This window comes from Paramormyrops kingsleyae, chromosome 14 (genome assembly GCF_048594095.1).
Source record: "Paramormyrops kingsleyae isolate MSU_618 chromosome 14, PKINGS_0.4, whole genome shotgun sequence".
NCBI lineage: Eukaryota > Metazoa > Chordata > Actinopteri > Osteoglossiformes > Mormyridae > Paramormyrops > Paramormyrops kingsleyae.
This window is the reverse complement of record NC_132810.1, coordinates 4,082,353-4,103,670: the sequence shown is the minus strand read 5'-3', so window position 1 is coordinate 4,103,670 and position 21,318 is coordinate 4,082,353. Positions and strand designations below refer to the sequence as shown.

The window sequence follows — 21,318 nt, the reverse complement described above, 5'->3', positions numbered from 1 at the left end:
GTACTAGATATTAATTTCACAGTTCAGCAGTACCAAAAACCAGTATACACGGTGGGTTGAGCAGACCAAAATCGAAAATTCTGCTATACCCAACTTTAACACACGTGGATTACATTTGTATTTGTCAATACTTATGCATGACTTATGTTTGTGTTGGACAAAATTCTTTGTAGAATACCCACCAAACCAATTATTTGTATTCCATTTCTGATAGCATGATGTTAGTTTTTCTGTGTAACTGTTATTCTGGTAACGCTATCCACTTCACCATATGAATTAAAGACAGCATAACATCAAGCATACAAAATATGAAAATTGTATAACAATTAACATGTTTGGCTGACAGTCATCTCTTTAAGGAATCATTTACTTGTCAGACAAAGGATTACTGCTGAATATCCTTTGCTTGATATTCACCTCTTCTTCCTGTGTTGTGCAGCGCATGCTAGTCGATCGTAAGACTTAATTTCATGATTTTACAATATGAGTGGCAGCTGGAGGCCTTCCGGTTCCACGGCACAGTCACTCCAGTGTTTACTGGCAGTTCTGGAAAATTCCCTAACTCGGTCAATATCCAGACAACGGTTAATGTTAGGAAATGCAGTTTGTTAGTAAACACAACATAAAAGATAAACGAAACCGTTATCATTCGGTAGTTTTCCCCGGAATTTTATTAATAAATTATTCCCATTTCTCCGAACGTTTACCGTTGCCACAGTTGCAATAATACATATTCATAGGTTTTGTTGCGGGTTTCTTTTCCCAGCTGATGTGACGTAGATGCTTGTGTATATATGTGATTTTTGGTATCGGAGGGCGGAGAAAGAAACGGGGGGCGTAAGGTTGTGCTGACTTAAGACATGCTATTTGAAAATTTGCTTTTTCTATGCTTCCGGAGATTGGGCATCCCTTTCGAAGGACTAGTTAGACATATCTGATGTAAATAATAATAATAATAATTTAAAAAACTAAGAAAGGTTACAGTGTTCGACTAGCGATTTTGCCTTGTATTTACCTCATTCATTTTTTAAATAAGAAAATATAGATTATACATGTATCCTCGAATGAGCAGTCGTGTTTAATTTAATACGTGTATAATATATTTTGTATATTTGATGGTCTGTTCTGTTGCATTTTTCTGCTAGAAACAGAAGACAACACGTCAGAGGGACCTAACATATTTTACGCTAACGCAGACAGGAGAAGGTGAAGCACTGCCCCAGCCCTGCTTTCTGGAAAGCGCCGTGGGTTTGGCTTCAGAGCCCCCAGCAGCCGCAAGAAGCTTCGATGTCATGTAGTCCTAATCGACGACAACCGGGGAGAAGTATCTATCTATCTATCTGCCTGGGAAAAAAACAGGCTTCCGAGGGCCATCAGAAGGAGTGGGCAAAGAAAGCCGTATTACTTCTGCTGCCCAATCGATCCACTGGCGTTGAAGAAGCGCTGGGACCAGCAGCAGCGTGGGGAGAGCCGGCCGCCTCTGGGGTGTTATTCCAACGGGAGTGGAATACACGCTTGACACATAAGGGAAGGAGGGGTTAGCAGACAAAATACGTTTAAAGCAGACAATTACATTTTCCGACACATTTCTAAAGGAAGCAATATTGTCCTCACTTTCGACAAAACCGACTTTGGAAAAAAGGAAAAAAAAAACGGGATACAGATCTTGGTAGGTGAATCTTTTTTCTGCTTGATATCGGCGTTACAGCCGGTGTGGTCGTTTGATAAATACTCAGCGCTTCTGCGCAAGTGGCGATGTGCCGCTGCTTTCTGTTTTAAGACCCATTTAAATGTGGCATTTAAATGATGTTGTATGAATCTATATTAAGGATATTACGCACACAAAACGCATGACGATAATATAGGGGTATGTTTTGAAGCGTATAGAATTGTGAAGATTTTTGTCATTGTGGGTGGATAGAACTAGAACAGTTTGCATGTATAAATGTTTTTTTCTTGTGTAATTTGTAATCTTGTATAATCTCCAGCGTGCTTTTGAAATAGTGTCATGATTATGGTGGTTGAAAGCTCCGATCAGTTATGAGCAGTGGACCGCGTCACTTCGCATTCAACATACGGCTTGTGCGCTTATTGCGTTTTTTATGTGAATGCAAACATGCACATTGAATGGGTTTATGAGTTTAAGGGTGATCGATATTCCCCCCCGCTAAAGAGACTATAGTACAGTGTTATTTTTGCATTTCCCAAATGTGTGTATGTTTGTGTTTATTCGGGATAAACATTTTAAACGGGGGGGTTACATAATGTATGTTACTGTACATGCTAAACTGAAACCAGGCTTCTATCTTTAATTTATTATCAATTCAGGGTATTAACACCGGTTGCAATTAATAATTGTCTAAAAGCATAACTATGAGGAAATAATAGCTTATCACTAGTAACGAGAGTAGTAACGATAATAGTAATAATTTCCCACAACATTAGAGATCATTCTAGGCCGTTGCAGTCGTGTTACCGGCACAAATAAAATGTATCTTGGGTTTTTAATAGACATGGTTTTTGGTCTTTTATATTTTTTTCTCTTACAGATCTTAGTTCTTTTATGGTGTATGTTTATGCAAGTCGGTAGTTTTGTTTTGTGTTATAAATTAGATAGGAATACCTCTCACTTTATTGTGGTTTTGCAATGATATTCTGTTGTGAGGATTCCGTTCTAGATGGAAGTCGGAAATAAGATAATGCAGTGAAAACTCTGTGTATTATGATTAATTTAAGAACAGCTGATGTGTTCCATATTACTAAGATGAGCTCCTGTTTACTGGGAATCAAATAACCAACGTGCAACAACTCCATTCCCAAAATAGGAAACACGATTCAGCGGAGCTCATTCCAGTTGGTCGGTTCTGTAAACCTCGTCAGCAGACAGCGGTGAATTAGCAGTAATTCCATAGTTTTGTCTTTAAAATCGGTTTACTTTACACAAAAACCTCACACAAAATAGATGGTGACCCTTATACTTTAAGACAGATACGGGGACATCCCTTATTTAACAGTCAATAGCTTGGAGTCACCGTGTCAGTACGCTGTGATAGATCTTAATAAATCTGTATGAAGGTACCGAAGTGAATCCATGGCCGTAGGGTCAGCGGCGAAAAATACAATACGAAGCCTACAAATTATGCGGTTAAGTCGACTGTAACGACAACGTACAAGCAACAGTATTTGTATTATTACTTAAGTTAGGCGTTTGTATGAATTTTAAATAAATCTTTAAAAACAAAATGTACTCTTCTAACAAAAGTACGTATTTTTGTAAGTGATGCTACAATGTATGAGAAGACTGTCAACCTGTTATGAAAAAAAAAAGATTCTGTAAGTAGTGTTGACATGGTACAAATTGAATGGTACGTATGTTAGTTCTCTGTGGAAAAACACACAAATCTTGGCAATTTAGTGGCACAGGGAACAAGGCTGGGAGTTGAATCCACAACCCTACAAATATGAAGCCATACTGTTACTGAACAGTGTGGTTCAAATTATCGTCCCAAACTGTTTGGTAAAATCAATGACTATGCTGAATAGATTGTCCAGATAGATACACACTTTACCAATCACTATATTAAATAGTATACTATAGTAGACTTAAATAGTATTATAGTGAATGTGTAGTAGACTAGACTGTGTAGTATTTCCAGCAAATATTATCTGTTTTTGCATTTTCTTTTGCATTTTCTTTTGCATTTAAGCAATCCAGTTTCTTTTGATAAATCCATGTTACATTACATTCTTTGGCATGTTTTGAAATGGATTAAAGTTCTTGTATTTTACTTTTGTACTGAAGCTGTTCAGGATTTAGAACAGTAGTTAGAATGTTGAGTAGATGTATCCCTTTTTCAAGAAATCAATGAGCCACTCAGATGGTTTAATATGGCAGGCTCACATTTTATTCCTAGAAGGTCTCGCCATCATCTAAGAGCTCCCTAAATTTCAACTTCGACTTTTAAACGCGTTCTAAAATAAAGGTTAAAGAAAAGCAAAATAAAAGATAACTTTACATTTATTCTGCAGTTCCTTTTATTCCAAGCAGCATGCAGTTGAGAGTGCAGGGTTAGTCCCAGGAGCAGATGGGGTTCAGGGTGTTGCTGAAGGGCACAATGGTGACGTCACTCTGCCGATCCCGGGACATGAACCCGAGGCCAGTCGATTACGGGCAAAGAGGCCGAAACTGCAGAGGCATGTGCCCTAAATGTATCTACTGGCAATTTATGTTCCCATTGCTAAACTGATTTTGCATGATTGGTTGACTGATTGGTCGGTAAAGGGAATTTGTATGAAAGTTTTATAGCATGTAGTATGATACCAAGATGATACTTAAAAAGCAGCACATGCAATAAGAGCTGTATTTTATCCCATTTGCTTCAGTTTATTTCTTTATTTTGCTTAGTATGAAACATCAAATTATTTCCAAATGCAGTGGAATTATTGGTGGATTGGTGAATTCAGCTTACACTTAACGAAGTACATTACTGTAAGTAAATTAAATAAAGTTGTACCTTAAATAAGGTATCATGTTTGTAATGGTTATAGAATATTTGTTCTGAGCAAGATAGAAAAAAATGTGGGAAAGGAGAAGACTGTAAAATTGGTATTTTTTATGTTTTCTTAATCTAAAACATGTCTGATTTGACTAAATTTTTCTGTAATTCAATAATTGTGTTTTCCTGTAATTTTGGATCTGTGGATTTAAGACAGAATTTGTACTAGGTGTAACAATCCTATTAATATTGAGGCAATGTTATTAATAATGTACAGCAAAGCAACACCTTTCAGTCATTCACCCATTTTCCGTACTCGCTTGTCCTGTGAAGGGTCACTGGGATCCAGAGACTATGAGCATACGGGAGGGTATCACCCAGGGGGGGGGGGGGGGGGGCACACACACTCACAATTCAGATCCCTCTAATTTCCCTTCAATTTTTGTAATTCCATTACATACATTGTGGGATGAATTTTATTTTGTTATGTAAATTTTGTTTTGTTTATCATTTTTTTCCCTTGTATTAACCAATACCCTAGAAATATGATCAGGTAATCAGATCTAGCTTAATACTGTAAGATTTGTGTTTGCCTCATGCATTTAATTTTAAGAACGTGTTTTTGTGAAAAAACCTGGATGGCTTTGTGTAAAGAACCAAAATGTCACCTAGGGATATTTGGAACAGACAAATTTTATTTTGGGATTACCTTTTAATGTGCAGTTGGTATTAGGGAGCTAGGATAATTAGCAGCGATTTATATATAAACAAATTGAAAAAAGATCTAGTTCAGGATTACTCAGCGGAATAATATGTACATTCACAGGTTGAATGAATCAGTGTGTAATGACCCGAGTTGCCCTCTGAGGTGATGGTGACCCTATTCCCTACTTTTGTGGTGTGCTAATGGGAACTCATTGGATTGGATTAGTGACCCCTGTTTGGGTGAGACTGGAGACGGGAATGCCTAGGGTTGAGAATTTAGAAACATGCCTCATAATTACAGTTGATAATCATAACCAATATTAGCAGCTAGGAATTTTTACTCAAAATATCAAACCTGAACAGAGTAGAGAAGGTTTTTTTGTAGGAACCCTGCTAAAAGTTCCTGGTTAAATTGAGTACCTCTTACCAAATGAACCAAAGATGATTACAGCTGTGTCCAGCGACTTATTTATTTCATGAATTGTGATATGCATCAAATTCTGCCTTTTCATGAAATCTGAATTTTTTTTACACAGAATCAGAGTCATCAGGCTGCTTCAGTTACCCTGTGGCTTGGTAACTTTCACGTGTAGCACTGTCTCTAAGCTGCCTGTTGTATGTGACCGTTGTATGTCCTGCTGTGGGCTGCCATCCTGTCTGGGGTGTCTCCTGCATCATACCCTGTGCTTCTTGGAATCAATTCCCGGGTGTTTGTGATCTTGTACTGAACCCTGCATGTGAAAAAATGATGACTGCAATTCTGTAAGAGCTGATTCATGATATCTGCTTTACTTGCAGTGGGGGCGGGGTGGGGGGTGGTATGTCTTTAAACTCTTGTTTGATGTTTTGAACATATGCTGTCTGCTCCTATCAGAGCTGGGCGCCCAAGATTGGTTGCTCTGAAAACTACATGTTTCACACCTTGTTGTTGACCTCTGCCACAATTAATTACACAAGCTGTCTTTTATGAAATGTAATGATTTGGAAGATGTTCCCAGATCAGTTTGCCTGACCTCATAATCTAAATATCTGAAATATTTTAATATTTTGCGCGACCTTGCCCTCAATTAACATGTTATAACCAGCTGTCCAGTAATTTATGAGACTTTTAGTTCTGTTGAAAGGGAGTTCCATCCATGGGGCATGCAGTGGTATTTGGGAATGACTGTGGATTAGGTAACTGGCGTTCCTAACATCTTGCCCACCACTAGCAAATATCCGCATGTATGCCAGGGCAATAAAATTGGGTCATTAGCTGGTTGTTTGCAAAGAGCACAAGGCCTTACCGATGTGTTATCTTTATACAGTGCCTCTTTATACAGTGCCTCTTTATACAGTGCCTCTTTATACAGTGCCTCTTTATACAGTGTCTCCCTAGCTTGCTGAGCAGAACTTATCTTTGTATGTGCCAACTAGCCTTTATAAGCCTTAAGTCCCCACTAAATTTCCCCAATATCTTGATGGGTGGAGTGGGTCTGACAGCGTACTCAAAAACATCCCGCTGTGAACCTGATCCTGCCTTTTTCTTTTGCATTCATTTATTTATTTAGCAAATGCTTTTGTGATACAAAGTAACGTACAGGTGAGAAAAGCTTGGGCTTCAGAGAACAGAGTCTGCCAGCACCCCTGAAAGAGTTGGGGTTAAGGGCCTCTTACGATTGCTCTGCCAGCCACAGACACTGGCACAAAATTCGAACCCTCTGAACCACACTCCACGCCTGCATCACGCCTGCATCTTCCCCCTGTCATGTCCGTGTTTAAAAAGTAGGATTAGGGTTTGTTGGAATAATATGTACTTTTTTTAATTTTGAAAAATGTTTTCATAGTAATTGTCTACCAAGGTTCTGGAAGCTATATTACATGTAACCATCAGCAATAATAATTATTATAAATAATAACAGGAATGATCAGTGTGTGATAGTAGACTAAGAATAATTTTGGCGTACACAGTCTTTGTAATGAACAATAGTACAGGGTATTTTTAATCTGTTATAACACTGAGTCCCCTCAACCCTATTCAGGATAAGTGTTTGGAAGATGGAGAGATGGATAATATTGTGTCTTCAGGATATTATGAAAATTATATGGGGATTTTTGTCTTTCTTCTTTTTCCATTATCATGAAACCTCCCCTACAGAAAAATGAATAATTTGCTGTTAAATAAAAGAAATGTTTCATGTTATTTCACTACTTTTTTGTCTTAAATGGGAAGACATGCAGAAGTATATTTTTTTCCACTGGAGGAAATTATGATAACAAAGAATGAGCTGTTTATGTTCATGCATTGTACACTTAATGTTTTCGGTCCAATTCATAGTTTTTAGAGATGGACTTCCTTTGTATTTTAGGTAGCAGTTTGTTTAGTCCACTACCATAGCAGCCCTAAAGGGTTTTTAAGTGTTGCTTGCAAGCATTGTGATATGAAATGAGAGACGAAGGACTGAGGGCAGGTGTTGTGCTGAAACATAAGGGGAAGTTTTATTAAACTGAAAAGAACAACAACTGGAAATAAACACAATCTTGCCGGATCAAAATGGGAGGAGGGAGCAAGGAGAGGTCCAGGCAACACAATGGATTGACGTCAATGATTGGACTGTGGAGCACAGGACTGGGGAGCACTTATGTACAAGACTGACAAGGGAGGTAAAGAGAGGCAGCTGGAGTAATTAACATGGGGGTAGGAACGAGAGATAAGACAAATGAGCAACAGGCAAGAGGGTCAGGTGGAGATAGCGGGCGGGACGTGACACATTGTGTGAGATGGGGGGATGGATGTGTAGAGGGGCATTGTGAAGTCAGGTGACAAACTCTTTATCACCCTTCACTAGTGGCAATAAGGTGATTTCATTTGATTGTGAATACTGAGGGAACGATTTAATACATTGGAAATTTCTATCTTGATTCAGTTTGATGTATCGATCATTCGATTATTTTTATAACCTAAATTGAACTTCACAAAAAAAAAATCACAAATATTACCATGGGAAATTAATTACATACTCTTAATGGAATACTATTTATTGGGTAACAGTTGTAAAATTATTCTGGTTTCTTTTGCACTGAGAAAGAGAGTCTGTCTTCAACATTAGTGCTGCACAAACCCTTCCCCCTGAATGCAGCCCTCTCTTCCCTAGATTATTCTCCTTTGTTTATGTCCATTGTAGGCAAGCTACATGTGATATAATTTCGATAATATCGATATTACATGCTATGCACATGCAGTTACCACATATCAAGGACCGGAATAGTCAGATGGGTTGAGATTAGAATTCTATTAGGTATCTAATTTTTCATGCCATCATACAGTCCAGACATTATTCTTTGGTATACAGTATGGTATTTTTGATGGCATGTTCTGGTATCTTCTGGCATTTTGAAATCTTGGCAAAAAAAAATTATGGCGCACGGGGGAGAAGCAAAATGTCGCAGTACACAATATTACCATAATGCTGTCCCGGCCAGGTTGAGATTATCAAAGCACAGTTAACATAACCTAGCAAGCTGTGCCGTTTTAATTACTGCCACCTTCCGAGATTATCTAGTATATGTTAAAAAAAAATCAGTGTAAAGTTACAACCACGGCTTTTGCTTGAGCTCTGCATGACAATCGTGATCATTTTCACCCTTGCTGTTGGTGCGTTCGTGACAAATTTAACAAACAGCAAACAAGAACTGGTCACCAAAACACATTCGTTTCTGCCGCATGGAAATATTTCGGATTCCACAGAGACAGTATTGAGCAAAAGCAAGTCACTTGTTGACACTGCTTTGTGTCTGTTGGCACAATTCACGGCAACACCACCAGCCAATTTGACAAACTCTATTGGTAGAGTTTGTCAAACCCTTCTGTTTGGCTATAGTTTATATCAGGTAAATTTGCATCTCCTATTTTGTTTAATAAGTATCCAAGTGTTCATATTGCAGTATTTGTGCAGCTCTAGTGCATTGTCTTCCCTTCAGTTTGTGAAAACTGTTACCCCAATAAAAGGTCTCATTCCCTTCATGCCCATATCAATGTTGTCCCTACCGGGAAAATCATGTTCAGTCAGGTATTCAACAAGAAATATAATTTCGTAGTCAAATCCAAAAGAGTTATTTAAAGGATTTGCATATAAAAATCTGAAAATAGGTAATGCATATACAGCATACAGAAAATATTCAAAGACAAATAATATTCAAAGACAAATAATAGGTATAAATTACTAAGAATCCTCTGTATTAAAAGCAATAATCGCTAAGAGTCAAATGTTTACAGCAGTCATATTGGTGAGCACAGTATGTTCATTTTAGAACCAAACATATTTTTACAAAAAAAAATTCAGATTAGGGAACACAGGCAGCAAGAGGCACAGCGAGGCGTAAGTGTGTCGGACAGGGTACCGTGAGTGGGGTGAGTGTGGTAAGCTACAATGGGGATTGTATTGACAAATAAAAAGTCTATATGCCTCACAGATCTGTGTTCTGGTGAGGATGGGTCAGTGAAAACCAGGGGAAAGGATTTCCTGGATGAAAGATCGTAGACTAGTGTTAGGCGAGGTGACAGATCACAACTCAGTGTTATTCACTTGGTAAATGCTGCTTTTCTATGATGAGCTGCTATTGACTGCATCTTTATTCTGTCCTGCTCATCCAGCTATACTCTCTGCCCTTTTTGCAGAAAGCAGCCTTGTCTGTACTGTACTTTCCCTGATGCTGAAACTCTTTACTTTGGCTTACAGTAGGAAGTTTGGGTGACTGAGCAGGCCAGCATATGGGTGCATCCGTACTCACTTAGATGCCCAGCAGGGAAAGATAGCTAGAAAAAAGCAGCGGGACACCAATGCAGGAATTGTCAGCATTGCTTTTCAGGTATCTTGTGGTATTGCAGGCAGCCTATTCCAATACGAAGTTAAAGGGCTGGAGGGTTTGATCCACTTGATCTGAGGATTCCTCGTGTAGGATTCTGGTAAAACTGAGAGGTATAGTCCAGGATCCCAATAAAGGGTAGAGGTGTATGATCTGTCACAAGGATAAATCGCAACTTTACAGTAGAATGGGAAGATGCAATTTTGCTGCCAGCACCCCCCCTCACCTTTTTAATGGAGTGTTCCTGACTGTTTAGAATCTGGAACAGGATAGCCTTCAGGCTAGCGTCTGACATATCAGTCTACATGGTGAAGAGGAGGATGAAGTCAAGGTTAAACAGGACAGGGTCAGAACACATGGACTTCCTAAGGGCTCAGAAGTTCTTCAGTTTGGAGGGTCCTCAGCCTACCTTTTCGTACAAGATTGGGGGTTGAAGTACAATAGTATCCCATAGATCTAGGAAGGTTCTCAGTTGAGTCTCAGTGGTAAGGTATGGCCAGTCCTGGCAACTTTGATAAATGAGGCCCCAGGTCTTTTAGGCAGAATGTTTGGTTCTATTATATTGAGGTGTGAAGCCTAGATCTAGTCCAAGACTGGGGGTATTCCTCATATAGAGAACAAGTGGTAAGAAAAGATTTGTCCCTCAGTTTTTCCCACCGGTGTTGACACGCTTCTGGATCACGGCCTTTATTATTCGCATAAATTATTCACCAGGGCAACAATCCCTTCCCCATTTACCGAAAGTTACGATTAAGGTATGGAATGCGTTCAAAATGTCCAGTTTTCCTGGGGTTCCCTGAATGTTAGCCCACTACTACAACTACTACTACAACTAAGAGTAATAATATAACAATGAATGAGGGTCATGGTAGAGCACTGAGTAACTTTGTTGCTTTACACTTCAAAGGTCATGAGTTCCAGGCTGGATGGTATGTCAGCACATATATAAGCTTTATAAAACAATACTTTTAAACATTAATTGTATGAACAGGATGTTCAGGTAATATTATTCCGCTGATGTTGACAAAACCTTTGTTAAAATGTAAAACATGGAAATAATGTCCCATTAATGTTACAGTAAGAACATTCTCTGCCAACTTTGAGAAGACCTTCTCATAACGATGACTAAAGTTCTTGGAATGATCCCTTTTAGCTGGGTTAGTCTGTCTAGATCAGGATCTTTTGCTTTTATGTCCTTAGCAATGGTGTGATACAGCAAATTAGTCTCTGGACACTTAATGGTGTCTAGAATGAGCCGAATGAACAGGCTTTGGTTGGTCTCCCACCAAGTCCGAGTTTCTTAGTGATATAAAGAGGCACAAAAGGATTATAGGAGTGCAGCTCCTGAGCCTTGTGCTGGCAAGTCAGATGCCTGTACTAGTATACTTCATTTTTTGTGCCTTTTTTGAAATAATTACACAAAAATAGTCATTTCCACCGATCACCCACAACCAATTGATAGGTGAAGTGAGTGACATTGAAGTTGATGTGTTGGAAGCTGGGAAAATGTAAGGACTTTAAATCTATAAGCAACTTTGACAAGGGCCAAATTGTGATGGCTAGACGACTGGGTCAGAGCATCTCCAAAATGGCAGGTCTTGTGGGGTGTACCCAGTATGCAGTGGTCAGTACCTACCAAAAGTGGTTCAAGGACGGCCAACTGGTGCACTGCCGATGGGGTCATGGGTGCCCAAGGCTCATTGATGCCTGCGGGGAGTGAAGGATAGCCCGCCTTGTCTGACTCCACAGAAGACCTGCTCTAGCACAAGCTGGCAACAGCATTCCCCAATGGCAGTGGCCTCTTTCAGCAGGGTAATGCGGCCTGCCATATTAGTCATTTGAGACTGGTGTTTGCTGCATAATTTACATTAAGAAAGCAAAATATGTCCATAATTGCATGTGCAGTTTCCTTTACTTAAGATTTTGCTCTGGAAGGATACAGTAACAATAAGTTGGCATAACCCAGATTTCACAATGTTCTTAACAAATATATGCATAACATAAGAATCCAAGGAGCTCCTCAGCCTCATACCTCCTGTTCCATGAGTTTCCTAAAATAGCCTTGGTTCCATTGTATGGTGGATTGAAGAGGTACAGTGTTTTTCCAGTGCCTGATAGGAAAAAAATAATCTTGAAGAATATTATTCAAACAGAAGCATTAATCTGTTTTGGTACTCAAAATCCCTTTTATTTCACTTTGGTATAGGACTTCTAAAAGGACTAAATTAGATGAATGAATCCTGGTAGATTTCCGTCAGATTCAGAATATTGTTCAGTTTATTTTGAGGAATATTCACTCCGTAGCTCCACATACCTTCATATATACAGACATGTATATAACAGAAAAAACGTGACACTATTGTACCTAATGTACAATATAATGATAAAGATGGGGGTATATTGGTCCATAATTGTGCATCACAATGACAGAAATGATCATCTTCCTACATTCCATAATGAATGTCAGATGCTAATTTCCATGCATGCTGCTAGCTGCAAGTAGACGAGAAGTCAATGTTAACATTGTATGTCAGAGAAAGGCCATTTAGGCATTTCTATGCAAATCGTGATAGAAAGAACAGTCACATAAAACGAGTTTAATGTCATCTATCACAAAGGTGTTCAAAATGAACTCAAACATATTTACAAATTCTATCCACCAGTGGTTTATTATTCTATCTACCTGTTTCTGCAGCTAAATGATGCACTGAACAACTGAACAAAAATAGCAATCATATTAACTGCATTTTACATATAGAAGAAACTTAATGTTTTGGTTCTATACCAGATTTGTATTGGTAATACACAGTAGTGTGCAAAACTCTTAAGCAGTCAAATAAAATATTTAAGACTATTTATCTGGGTAATAAATGCTTATTTCCTCAGGAAAAAATCACAATTTAACATTAAAACATAAGCAAATTAACAGTAGCACAATAAAAAAAAAACAGATTTTTTTCTGTTCTCCAAGAAGTTACTATCTTGTTGGAAAGCTAGATGAACACCACTTCAGTTACCAAACCTCTCCTCAGGGCCTCCTGCACAATTCCATGTATTTGTTACATTTCTTCACTAGTTCTCTTAATTAATTGACTTAATTAGTTAAATATATCAATGAGGTATTGATCAGCCAATAATGGTGCAGTGGTAGTAGTCAAAACAAAAATGCACCGATGTATTGGACAGTTGAGGCAAATACTGGGGTGATTTGATAGGTTTAGAAATGGCTAAGCTGACACATTTGACAGACATAATATAGTTTTACATGAGCAAAGATATTTAATCATCCTTTTTTTGACTGCCTAAGACTTCTGCACAGTACTGTATATTCAGTTTATTATTTTCCAAGACTGAAGAATACCACGTGCCATGTGCCTTATCTCTTAGTCACTGATTGGGAACAGATTTAAAAGTCCTGATGTCACCTACACGTTTACCTTCAGGCCTTAGAGAAACCAAAAAAATACAGAAGGCTTCTGATAGAACAAATCCATGTTTTTCTTCCAGCCACATACTACAGAAAAAGCACATAACTAGAGCTGTCAGCCGATTAATTTTCTTAATCACGATTAATCACATAAACTGAGTGATTAATCACATGATTAGTGAACTTATTGTACTTATTAATATCAATGTGAATAATAATTCAATTACATTATAATATGTTGAAAATGCATTATGATTATGTTCACCTACAGGGAAAAAAATGCTGCTGGTCAGATACATTAATACATTATCGAACAAATAAGGCAGCAGTTTACAGTTGTTAAAATGATTGTTCAAGTACAAAAACATTAAAAAGGATAATAGGGTGGATTTTCCCTGCCAGACAGTCTATAACAAGCTTGACTTTGTGTATGCATTACATAAATAAATACCAAAATTTAACAACACAAAATTACTATAAGTAAGTACTATAACGATCCATTTAAGACAAAGAAGAGAATAGGCTGAGCAATTTACAGTACAAAGTAAAAATAGTGAAAAACCAGGGGAAATAAACTATTAATAGAGGTTACATTACATTGATAGTGACAGTCACAACTGCATTCCGTCGCTACTTTTATATCAAAAAGTTGACCAATAAGTACAGTTCAGTTTTAAATGCAGTCAGGCAGCATTTTCAAGTTTTCATTTGTGGATAAAAATACATGGCCTGAATAATTGTTAATGACACTTCGTAATTATTTCATGGATTTTAAGCCAAAATTTCTGTATAATTTGCATTTAAAAAAATGAATTAAAGAAACGGCAGAAGAGAAAAGAATGTTTCTGTGTATGTATGTCTTTAATGTACTTCTGCACAGCTTTAAAGATAAAATTTGAAGACTTCGATGTCAGTTTTACATACTCGATCGCTATTCCCGACAGTGGAGTCAAATTCACCATTTAAAAGACACATTTATTATATGTCATGTATTGAGTGATAAAAAGCAAAGGACTTCATTGTGGCATTGAGTGATTTGTCATTTTCTTAGTTTTCTGACTTCATAAAGCTTTGTAAACGGCTAAGTAATGTGTTCGCACACATGTATTGCTCAGAAATATACAGAAGTAACTACGGTAAGCCCAACAGCCCAAAAAAATGAGAGGAGCAGATGAACAATGTGATACATGAGAATCAAACGCATTATCTTGACCCCAAATTGGGCTGTACAGTAGGCTGTGGGAGTGAAAAATCTTCACTTACTGTATGATTTCCAGTTTGAATGGATAACTAACTAAATCTGTTTAAGGGAAAAATGAATGACTATGTTTCTGCAGAACAATACCCAGCTGGTACTTAATATAGGCGCGAAACCCCAAACACTACTGAAGCCAGTGTTTCAGTTTCATTATCCAACCCCAGTAGATTCAAAGTCATAAGCGAATGCTCTTCTGTCTGCAGGCAGTTTGTCAAAACGAAGTGACATCCGCAAATTTGGTTGCTCCTGCCGATCACTCTGCATATGAATAACTATCACTAGAATGCAGGTAGTAAAATCTGCTGACACACGTATTCATTCTCTTACTCCATTGTTCTTGTTGTTACTCTGCTCCTGCCATTCTTTCCATCTGGTTAAATGAACCACCACCGGTATTGTCCTCCCGGTTACAGGCTTGATTTGTGATTTGAGTGCGTTTGTGATTTGAGGAATATTAAAGCTGAATAATTGGTGAGTGTTTTGCGTTTGGCAGCTCGCTCTTCACAGTGCCGCAATTAGTGGTGGGCGGATCGATCAAAGTACCGATAATATCGATAATAATGTTGGTATTGATCGATACCAGTTTAATGAGATCGATACTTCAGTTTCAATCTCTCTCCCGAATGCACTGCGGCTCTGTGTTCGCGCTGCTGCTCTCAAATGCCGTTCCCGGCTGTCACATGACTCAGCGGCGCCAGGCTAACAAACAGACGCGTACACATGTGATCAACTGTTTCTGGTTGTTGTCATTAGTCCTCTGTATTAAGTCCGCGTTTCAGTTTGTTTCCCCAGTCCGGTCATTGGGTGCGTTCGACTTGCTTAAAGCCATTCTGATCCTGACGCAATGCATTACGGTTAGATGCACTGCGACCTCTCACCCGGCTGCACAAAATGGAACCGCCAAATGACGACACACGCATGACGTTTATATCCCAGGCAGTTCCGATGCGTAATCTGCTATTTCTCCCGAATATCACGTAAAGCAGTGAGAACTGGTTTTCAGTTAATATACCTGATAAAATAAAGTTTAAATAAATGACATAAATGCTCTAATAGTACACGTAAGTTAGTGGTTTATTTATTGTTAGTTACTGTAATGTTGCGCTGCTTTATTTGGTTAATCGTCCAGTCTGTGAAGAAGTCATTCAAGTAAGAATTGCATTGTAGTATGATTCATTTCCTAATTTATATTAAGTAATTAAGAAGTATCGATATCGGTATCGTATCGGCGATACTTTCCCTGTATTTACTTGGTATCGCATCGATACCAAATCTTGTAGTATCGCACACCACTAGCCGCAATACCTGAGATGTCACAGGCGTAGCTGGCATATCTCACTAAGAATATTGCTCAATAAACAAAATACATGTATTTTTGGCATTTAAATAAAATTAATTTAAGCTTAATGTATTGTGATATTTGTGTTGAAGTTCCATTGTTGTAGATCAATTTAAATGGCATGTAGTCAAGTGATTTTAAACGAAGTAATTGTGATTTGTCTCAGTATTATGTTAATACTTAGGTTCGTTAGACGATATTTGCTATAATTGTTGCATGTAACTACCCTTACTCAGTTATTTAAGTCAGGGTAAAAAATGCAAAGCTGAAAAAAATCTCAGTTACATTCAAGTTGACCACTTCTGGGATAAGCAGGTTTTTGTAATCTTAGCTCAGTATGAACTCAAGACTGTATTGAAGTGACAAAAGTGCAGGATTGTACAAAAAACCATATGTTTAAAGATATAAGTTTTGTTTCTCCACAAACTGAAAACCATGGAGCCTACAAACCTGTTTTGTTACTTTGGCACAAAATCAGTAGCTTATGATAAAGCTATTTAAGTTTCATGTAGATGAATGCTGATAATTGTTCAGTTTGCCTTTCCATTGCCAAATGATGAAATGCATTCCTTTTAGAACAAAAGGGCCCGGAGAGAAAAGGAAAGAAAGGCAATTAAGAACTAAAAATCTTTACCTATGATTTCTAGTTTAAATAGATAACTAACTAAATCTGTTTAAGGGCAAAATAAATGACTATGTTTCTGTAGAACAATACACTGCTACTTAACCGGTTCATTGTGTTTAGGGTAAGAGTAAAAGGAGACACAAAGGCCAATGGCTGTCTCTACCCCATGGTCTGCTTATTTGTCTTGAGATTCTGTTTGATTTGGGGATCATATTAGTATTTGTAGTATTTATATGCTCTGCTACTTTTTAATCTCTGTCATTGAGGGCAGCGCGGTAAGGAACATATCAGTTACCAAATAATCATTCTCGATGATGAAATTTTTCAGTTTTTCCAATTGCTAGCAGCATGGGGCTCAATACTCATAGTTTTTGCTATAATTTCTGTTTTATGTAGCACAATCTATAAGATTAGCAGTATTATTTATCTATTTGTTTGTTTGTTTTTTGCAGATGATACTGTGCTTTCAGTCTGGCATCAGTCCCGCCTCAATCTCAGTTCAAATATTTCCCCATTGCTTTTACCTAAATACTCTTATCATAGTTCTTTATTTATTTATTTATCTTATCATAGTTCTTACTGTTCAGTCATGGGATCTGTTTCAAGACCAGAAACAGTTGGCCAGTTTTCTGTGGATTATGCAAATCGCTCTGCAAATCTGGGGAGATTTGTTTATTTTGACAGTCTAAGTGTCCATAATAAATTTGCCTACCATTTAAAAACTATTTGTATATATTAAAATATTTATATCACAAGCACTAAGTTGAAAGAAAATGGCCTTGGTTCCTTACAGAAAAATGTATCTAATAATGATAGTATTTCTCAAAGAAATCATTGAAATCTTCATTGTGTGTTGTGGCCTGCTTAGCTAAATAGTGCTAACTGGGACATTCTTTGCTCAGTTGTTACATAATAGCTTCTTGACAGGCTTTTTAGTGAAGACATCGTGTATTTAAGTAATATACAGAAACTCCGTATAAGCGTTCATGCACTCAGCCTCCACATGCACCTGCCTTGGGACACTGCTTCACATTTTTTTGTACTTCTCTGTGATGTTTGACTGCTGCTGGATGTGAATTTAATTATTTAAGCTAATTTTTGATCTCAATTAAAGATGAAACGGAGTTGGAAAAAAAAAGACTAATTATCCATCTCAGTACAGGGTTGTAGTAAGCCTAGAACGCAGGCTATACAGGGCACACAAATGGACAGCTATACACCAGGGGCAGTCTGGGAAAATATGGAAACGCTGCACGTACCGAGATGAGGGTGGTATTTAAACCTTCTGCACTGGAAGTCTGAGGCTACAGTGAAACTCATTGAATGGAATGACTTTGCTACCTATAAGCTTAATTATATAAAGTGTATGTAACTAGTGTTTGCTTTCATGTAATGTAATATTTATGGAATGTTTAATGGTCCAGATGGCCTTGTGAAATCTTTTCTAGTTGGGGGATTCAAGGCATATTTATAGGAAATATTAGCTGTTTCAGTACCTGATTTCATATTATAATTCAATAAAAATGTTTTAGTTCATCAACGAGGATCAATAAAACCTACGTTAAATGTACTGATATTTTTTTTTCTGCTTGCATTTTTCGCAGGTTTTGTGTGTGGAACCAAAGAGCTGTTCAGTGCTGGCTCCGAGAGTGACTATTAGAGAGGTAAGGACTCGAAAGAAGGAGGGTGCATGGAGCAATCAAGGCTGGTTAAACCAAGGACATCCACCATCCTCTGGTTGGGCCTTGTTACTGCAGCAGCAACGTTGCTATGTGCAGAGGCCCGAACCACCCCAAGCCCAACAGCAAACAATGCCACGTGTGAAGGGACATCCGACTGCAAACCGGGCATTATTCTGCCGATCTGGTACCCCGAGGACCCGTCGATGGGCGATAAGATTGCGCGGGTGATTGTATACTTTGTCGCAATGATTTACATGTTTCTTGGCGTGTCCATTATTGCTGACCGCTTCATGGCAGCCATTGAGGTCATAACCTCCCAAGAGAAAGAGGTCATCATCAAAAGATCCAATGGAGAAACCACCACCACCACCATTCGAGTGTGGAATGAAACCGTTTCCAACCTGACCTTGATGGCACTGGGTTCATCAGCCCCAGAGATCCTGCTTTCAGTCATTGAGGTCTGTGGTCACAGCTTCCAAGCTGGGGAGCTGGGTCCCTCCACTATCGTAGGCAGTGCAGCTTTCAACATGTTTGTCATTATTGGGCTCTGTGTGTCAGTTATCCCTGACGGAGAGACACGGAAGGTCAAGCACTTGCGTGTCTTCTTCGTTACAGCAGCCTGGAGTATCTTTGCCTATATTTGGCTTTATATGATTCTGGCTGTTTTCTCTCCCAATGTGGTCCAGATCTGGGAGGGCCTCCTCACTCTTGCGTTCTTTCCAATTTGTGTCATCCTGGCCTGGGTGGCCGATCGTCGTTTGTTATTCTATAAGTTCATGCATAAAAAGTACCGAACAGATAAGCATAGAGGAGTTATCATTGAGACTGAGGGAGAACGATCCAAAGGTATTGAGATGGATGGAAAAATGGTAAACTCACATTTTGTTGACGGTGCTTCTAGTAACCTGATTGGACTGATAGATGTGAAAGAGATTGATGAGTCCCGGCGAGACATGATCCGCATTTTAAAGGATCTGAAGCAGAAGCATCCTGAAAAGGACATGGACCAGTTGGTGGAAATGGCCAACTACTATGCCCTTTCTCATCAGCAAAAGAGTCGCGCTTTCTACCGCATTCAGGCCACGCGGCTAATGACTGGAGCAGGAAACATACTAAAGAAACATGTAGCTGAGCAGGCTAAGAGAAGCACCAGTCTGCAGGAGGTGCATATTGAGGAACCTGAGGAGTTTGTATCCAAAATCTTTTTTGAGCCTTGTGTCTACCAGTGTCTTGAGAATTGTGGTGGTGCCCTGCTGACGATTGTTAGGAAGGGGGGTGACATTAACAGAACGGTGTATGTGGACTACAAAACCGAAGATGGCTCCGCCAATGCTGGCGCAGACTATGAGTTCACAGAGGGAACAGCTGTATTCAAGCCTGGTGAGATGCAGAAGGAGATTAGTGTAGGTATCATTGACGATGACATCTTTGAAGAGGACGAGCATTTTTTTGTGCGACTCAGCAACGTACGTGTGCTGGAGACGGAAGATATGCTGTCAGCCAACATGCTACATTTCCCCAAAGCCCTACTAGGATTCCCTGCCGTGGCTACAATCACAATCCTAGATGATGACCATGCTGGCATCTTCACTTTCGAGAGTGATTCTGTGCATGTGAGCGAGAGCGTGGGCATTATGGAGGTTAAGGTGCTAAGGACTTCTGGAGCTCGCGGCACTGTCATCGTGCCTTACCGAACAAATGAAGGGTTGGCCAAGGGGGGAGGAGTGGATTTTGATGACACCTATGGAGAACTGGAGTTTAAAAATGACGAGACTTGGTAAGTTGACTTTTTAATTTTATTGAGTATGGTTTATTAGTTTGAAACATTGCTTACCTATTCTACCTAAAAATGTAATTTTATTAGATTGTTTATTGTATTACACATATTGATTTTTATAATTCAGTAGTTTGCCGTAAATGCGCAATATATTTGTATTTCACAACAACGGTTTAAATGTGTTGTTTATGTCTGTTTTTGAAGTAATTTTAATCATTATTAATTATTCTAAGACATAGAATATATTTATTCTTTTTTAACAAACAAATGCTGTGTTCACACAGAGAACTAGACCAGTGTTGGGTTATTTGATTTCTCTCCTTTCTAGGATTTTTAATGTTCTGCTTTTCAATGTTCTCTAAGACAGTTTCACCAAAGTCAATTATTTGTGTGACAAGCATGGCACAGATATTGTTTTCAGTTAAAAATATTCATTTTGGTCCTTTTTTGGGAACTCTGATTGGACACTGACTGCGTGCTGTATCGCCTATATTTTTTCAATGTATTGCTTTCTGTCAGGAATTGATGAGTTTGCTGTCACAAACACTTTCTTCAGAACGAAATATTCAAAAATGAATTTTGTTACCGTGGTTATGCTTATAACTATACCACAGTAAATGAGATTTTTTTATTTTTAAATCTGCTTTGCACTCAGCGTTTGAATGTCTCTTTTCAAACATAGACATACTTCTGTGCAGTGACATTTGTTGTCCAGCGCTTCCAGTTCCAGGTGATACACTGTATAGCTTCTGAACCTGCAGTTGATTGAATTTAAGATATTTGTATATTAGCTTAATACGAAGGCAAGATGTTCCATTCAGCATAATAATGTGTGATTGCAGAAATTAGGCCATAAAACCAGTGATGGATTAAGTTGTCCAGTAATAGGCTTATCGATAGTCAACCCTCTAATTATTGGTGCCCATAAGCGCATGTTAATCGTACCCATGGTGGGTGTTTAAGCTGCATTTGTCCTATGAGAAGACCAGACAAAATGATCATTGTAATATAAACATGCAGATAAAATGGGAGATAGGGTGGCCTTACACTTCTTGGGTTGTGGGTTCAAATCCCACCTCAGCTGTGTATTTGTGGAGTTTGTATGTTCTCCTTGTGTTGAGTTGGTTTCCTGTCGCATTCCTAAGATGTGTGGTTAGATTGATT

General features: G+C 38.5%; 1 protein-coding gene across 1 annotated transcript in view; it reads left to right on the top strand.

Moving 5' to 3' along the window:
• Window positions 1–837: 837 nt before the first annotated feature.
• Window positions 838–21,318, top strand: part of slc8a3 (solute carrier family 8 member 3) — a 63,874-nt gene continuing 43,393 nt past the window's right edge. The window contains exons 1-3 of the mRNA XM_023835995.2: window positions 838–939; window positions 1,146–1,669; window positions 18,300–20,154. Coding sequence (XP_023691763.1) covers window positions 18,386–20,154 — 1,769 coding nt within the window. The 5' untranslated portion in view covers window positions 838–939; window positions 1,146–1,669; window positions 18,300–18,385. The remainder of the gene's footprint in view (window positions 940–1,145; window positions 1,670–18,299; window positions 20,155–21,318) is intronic.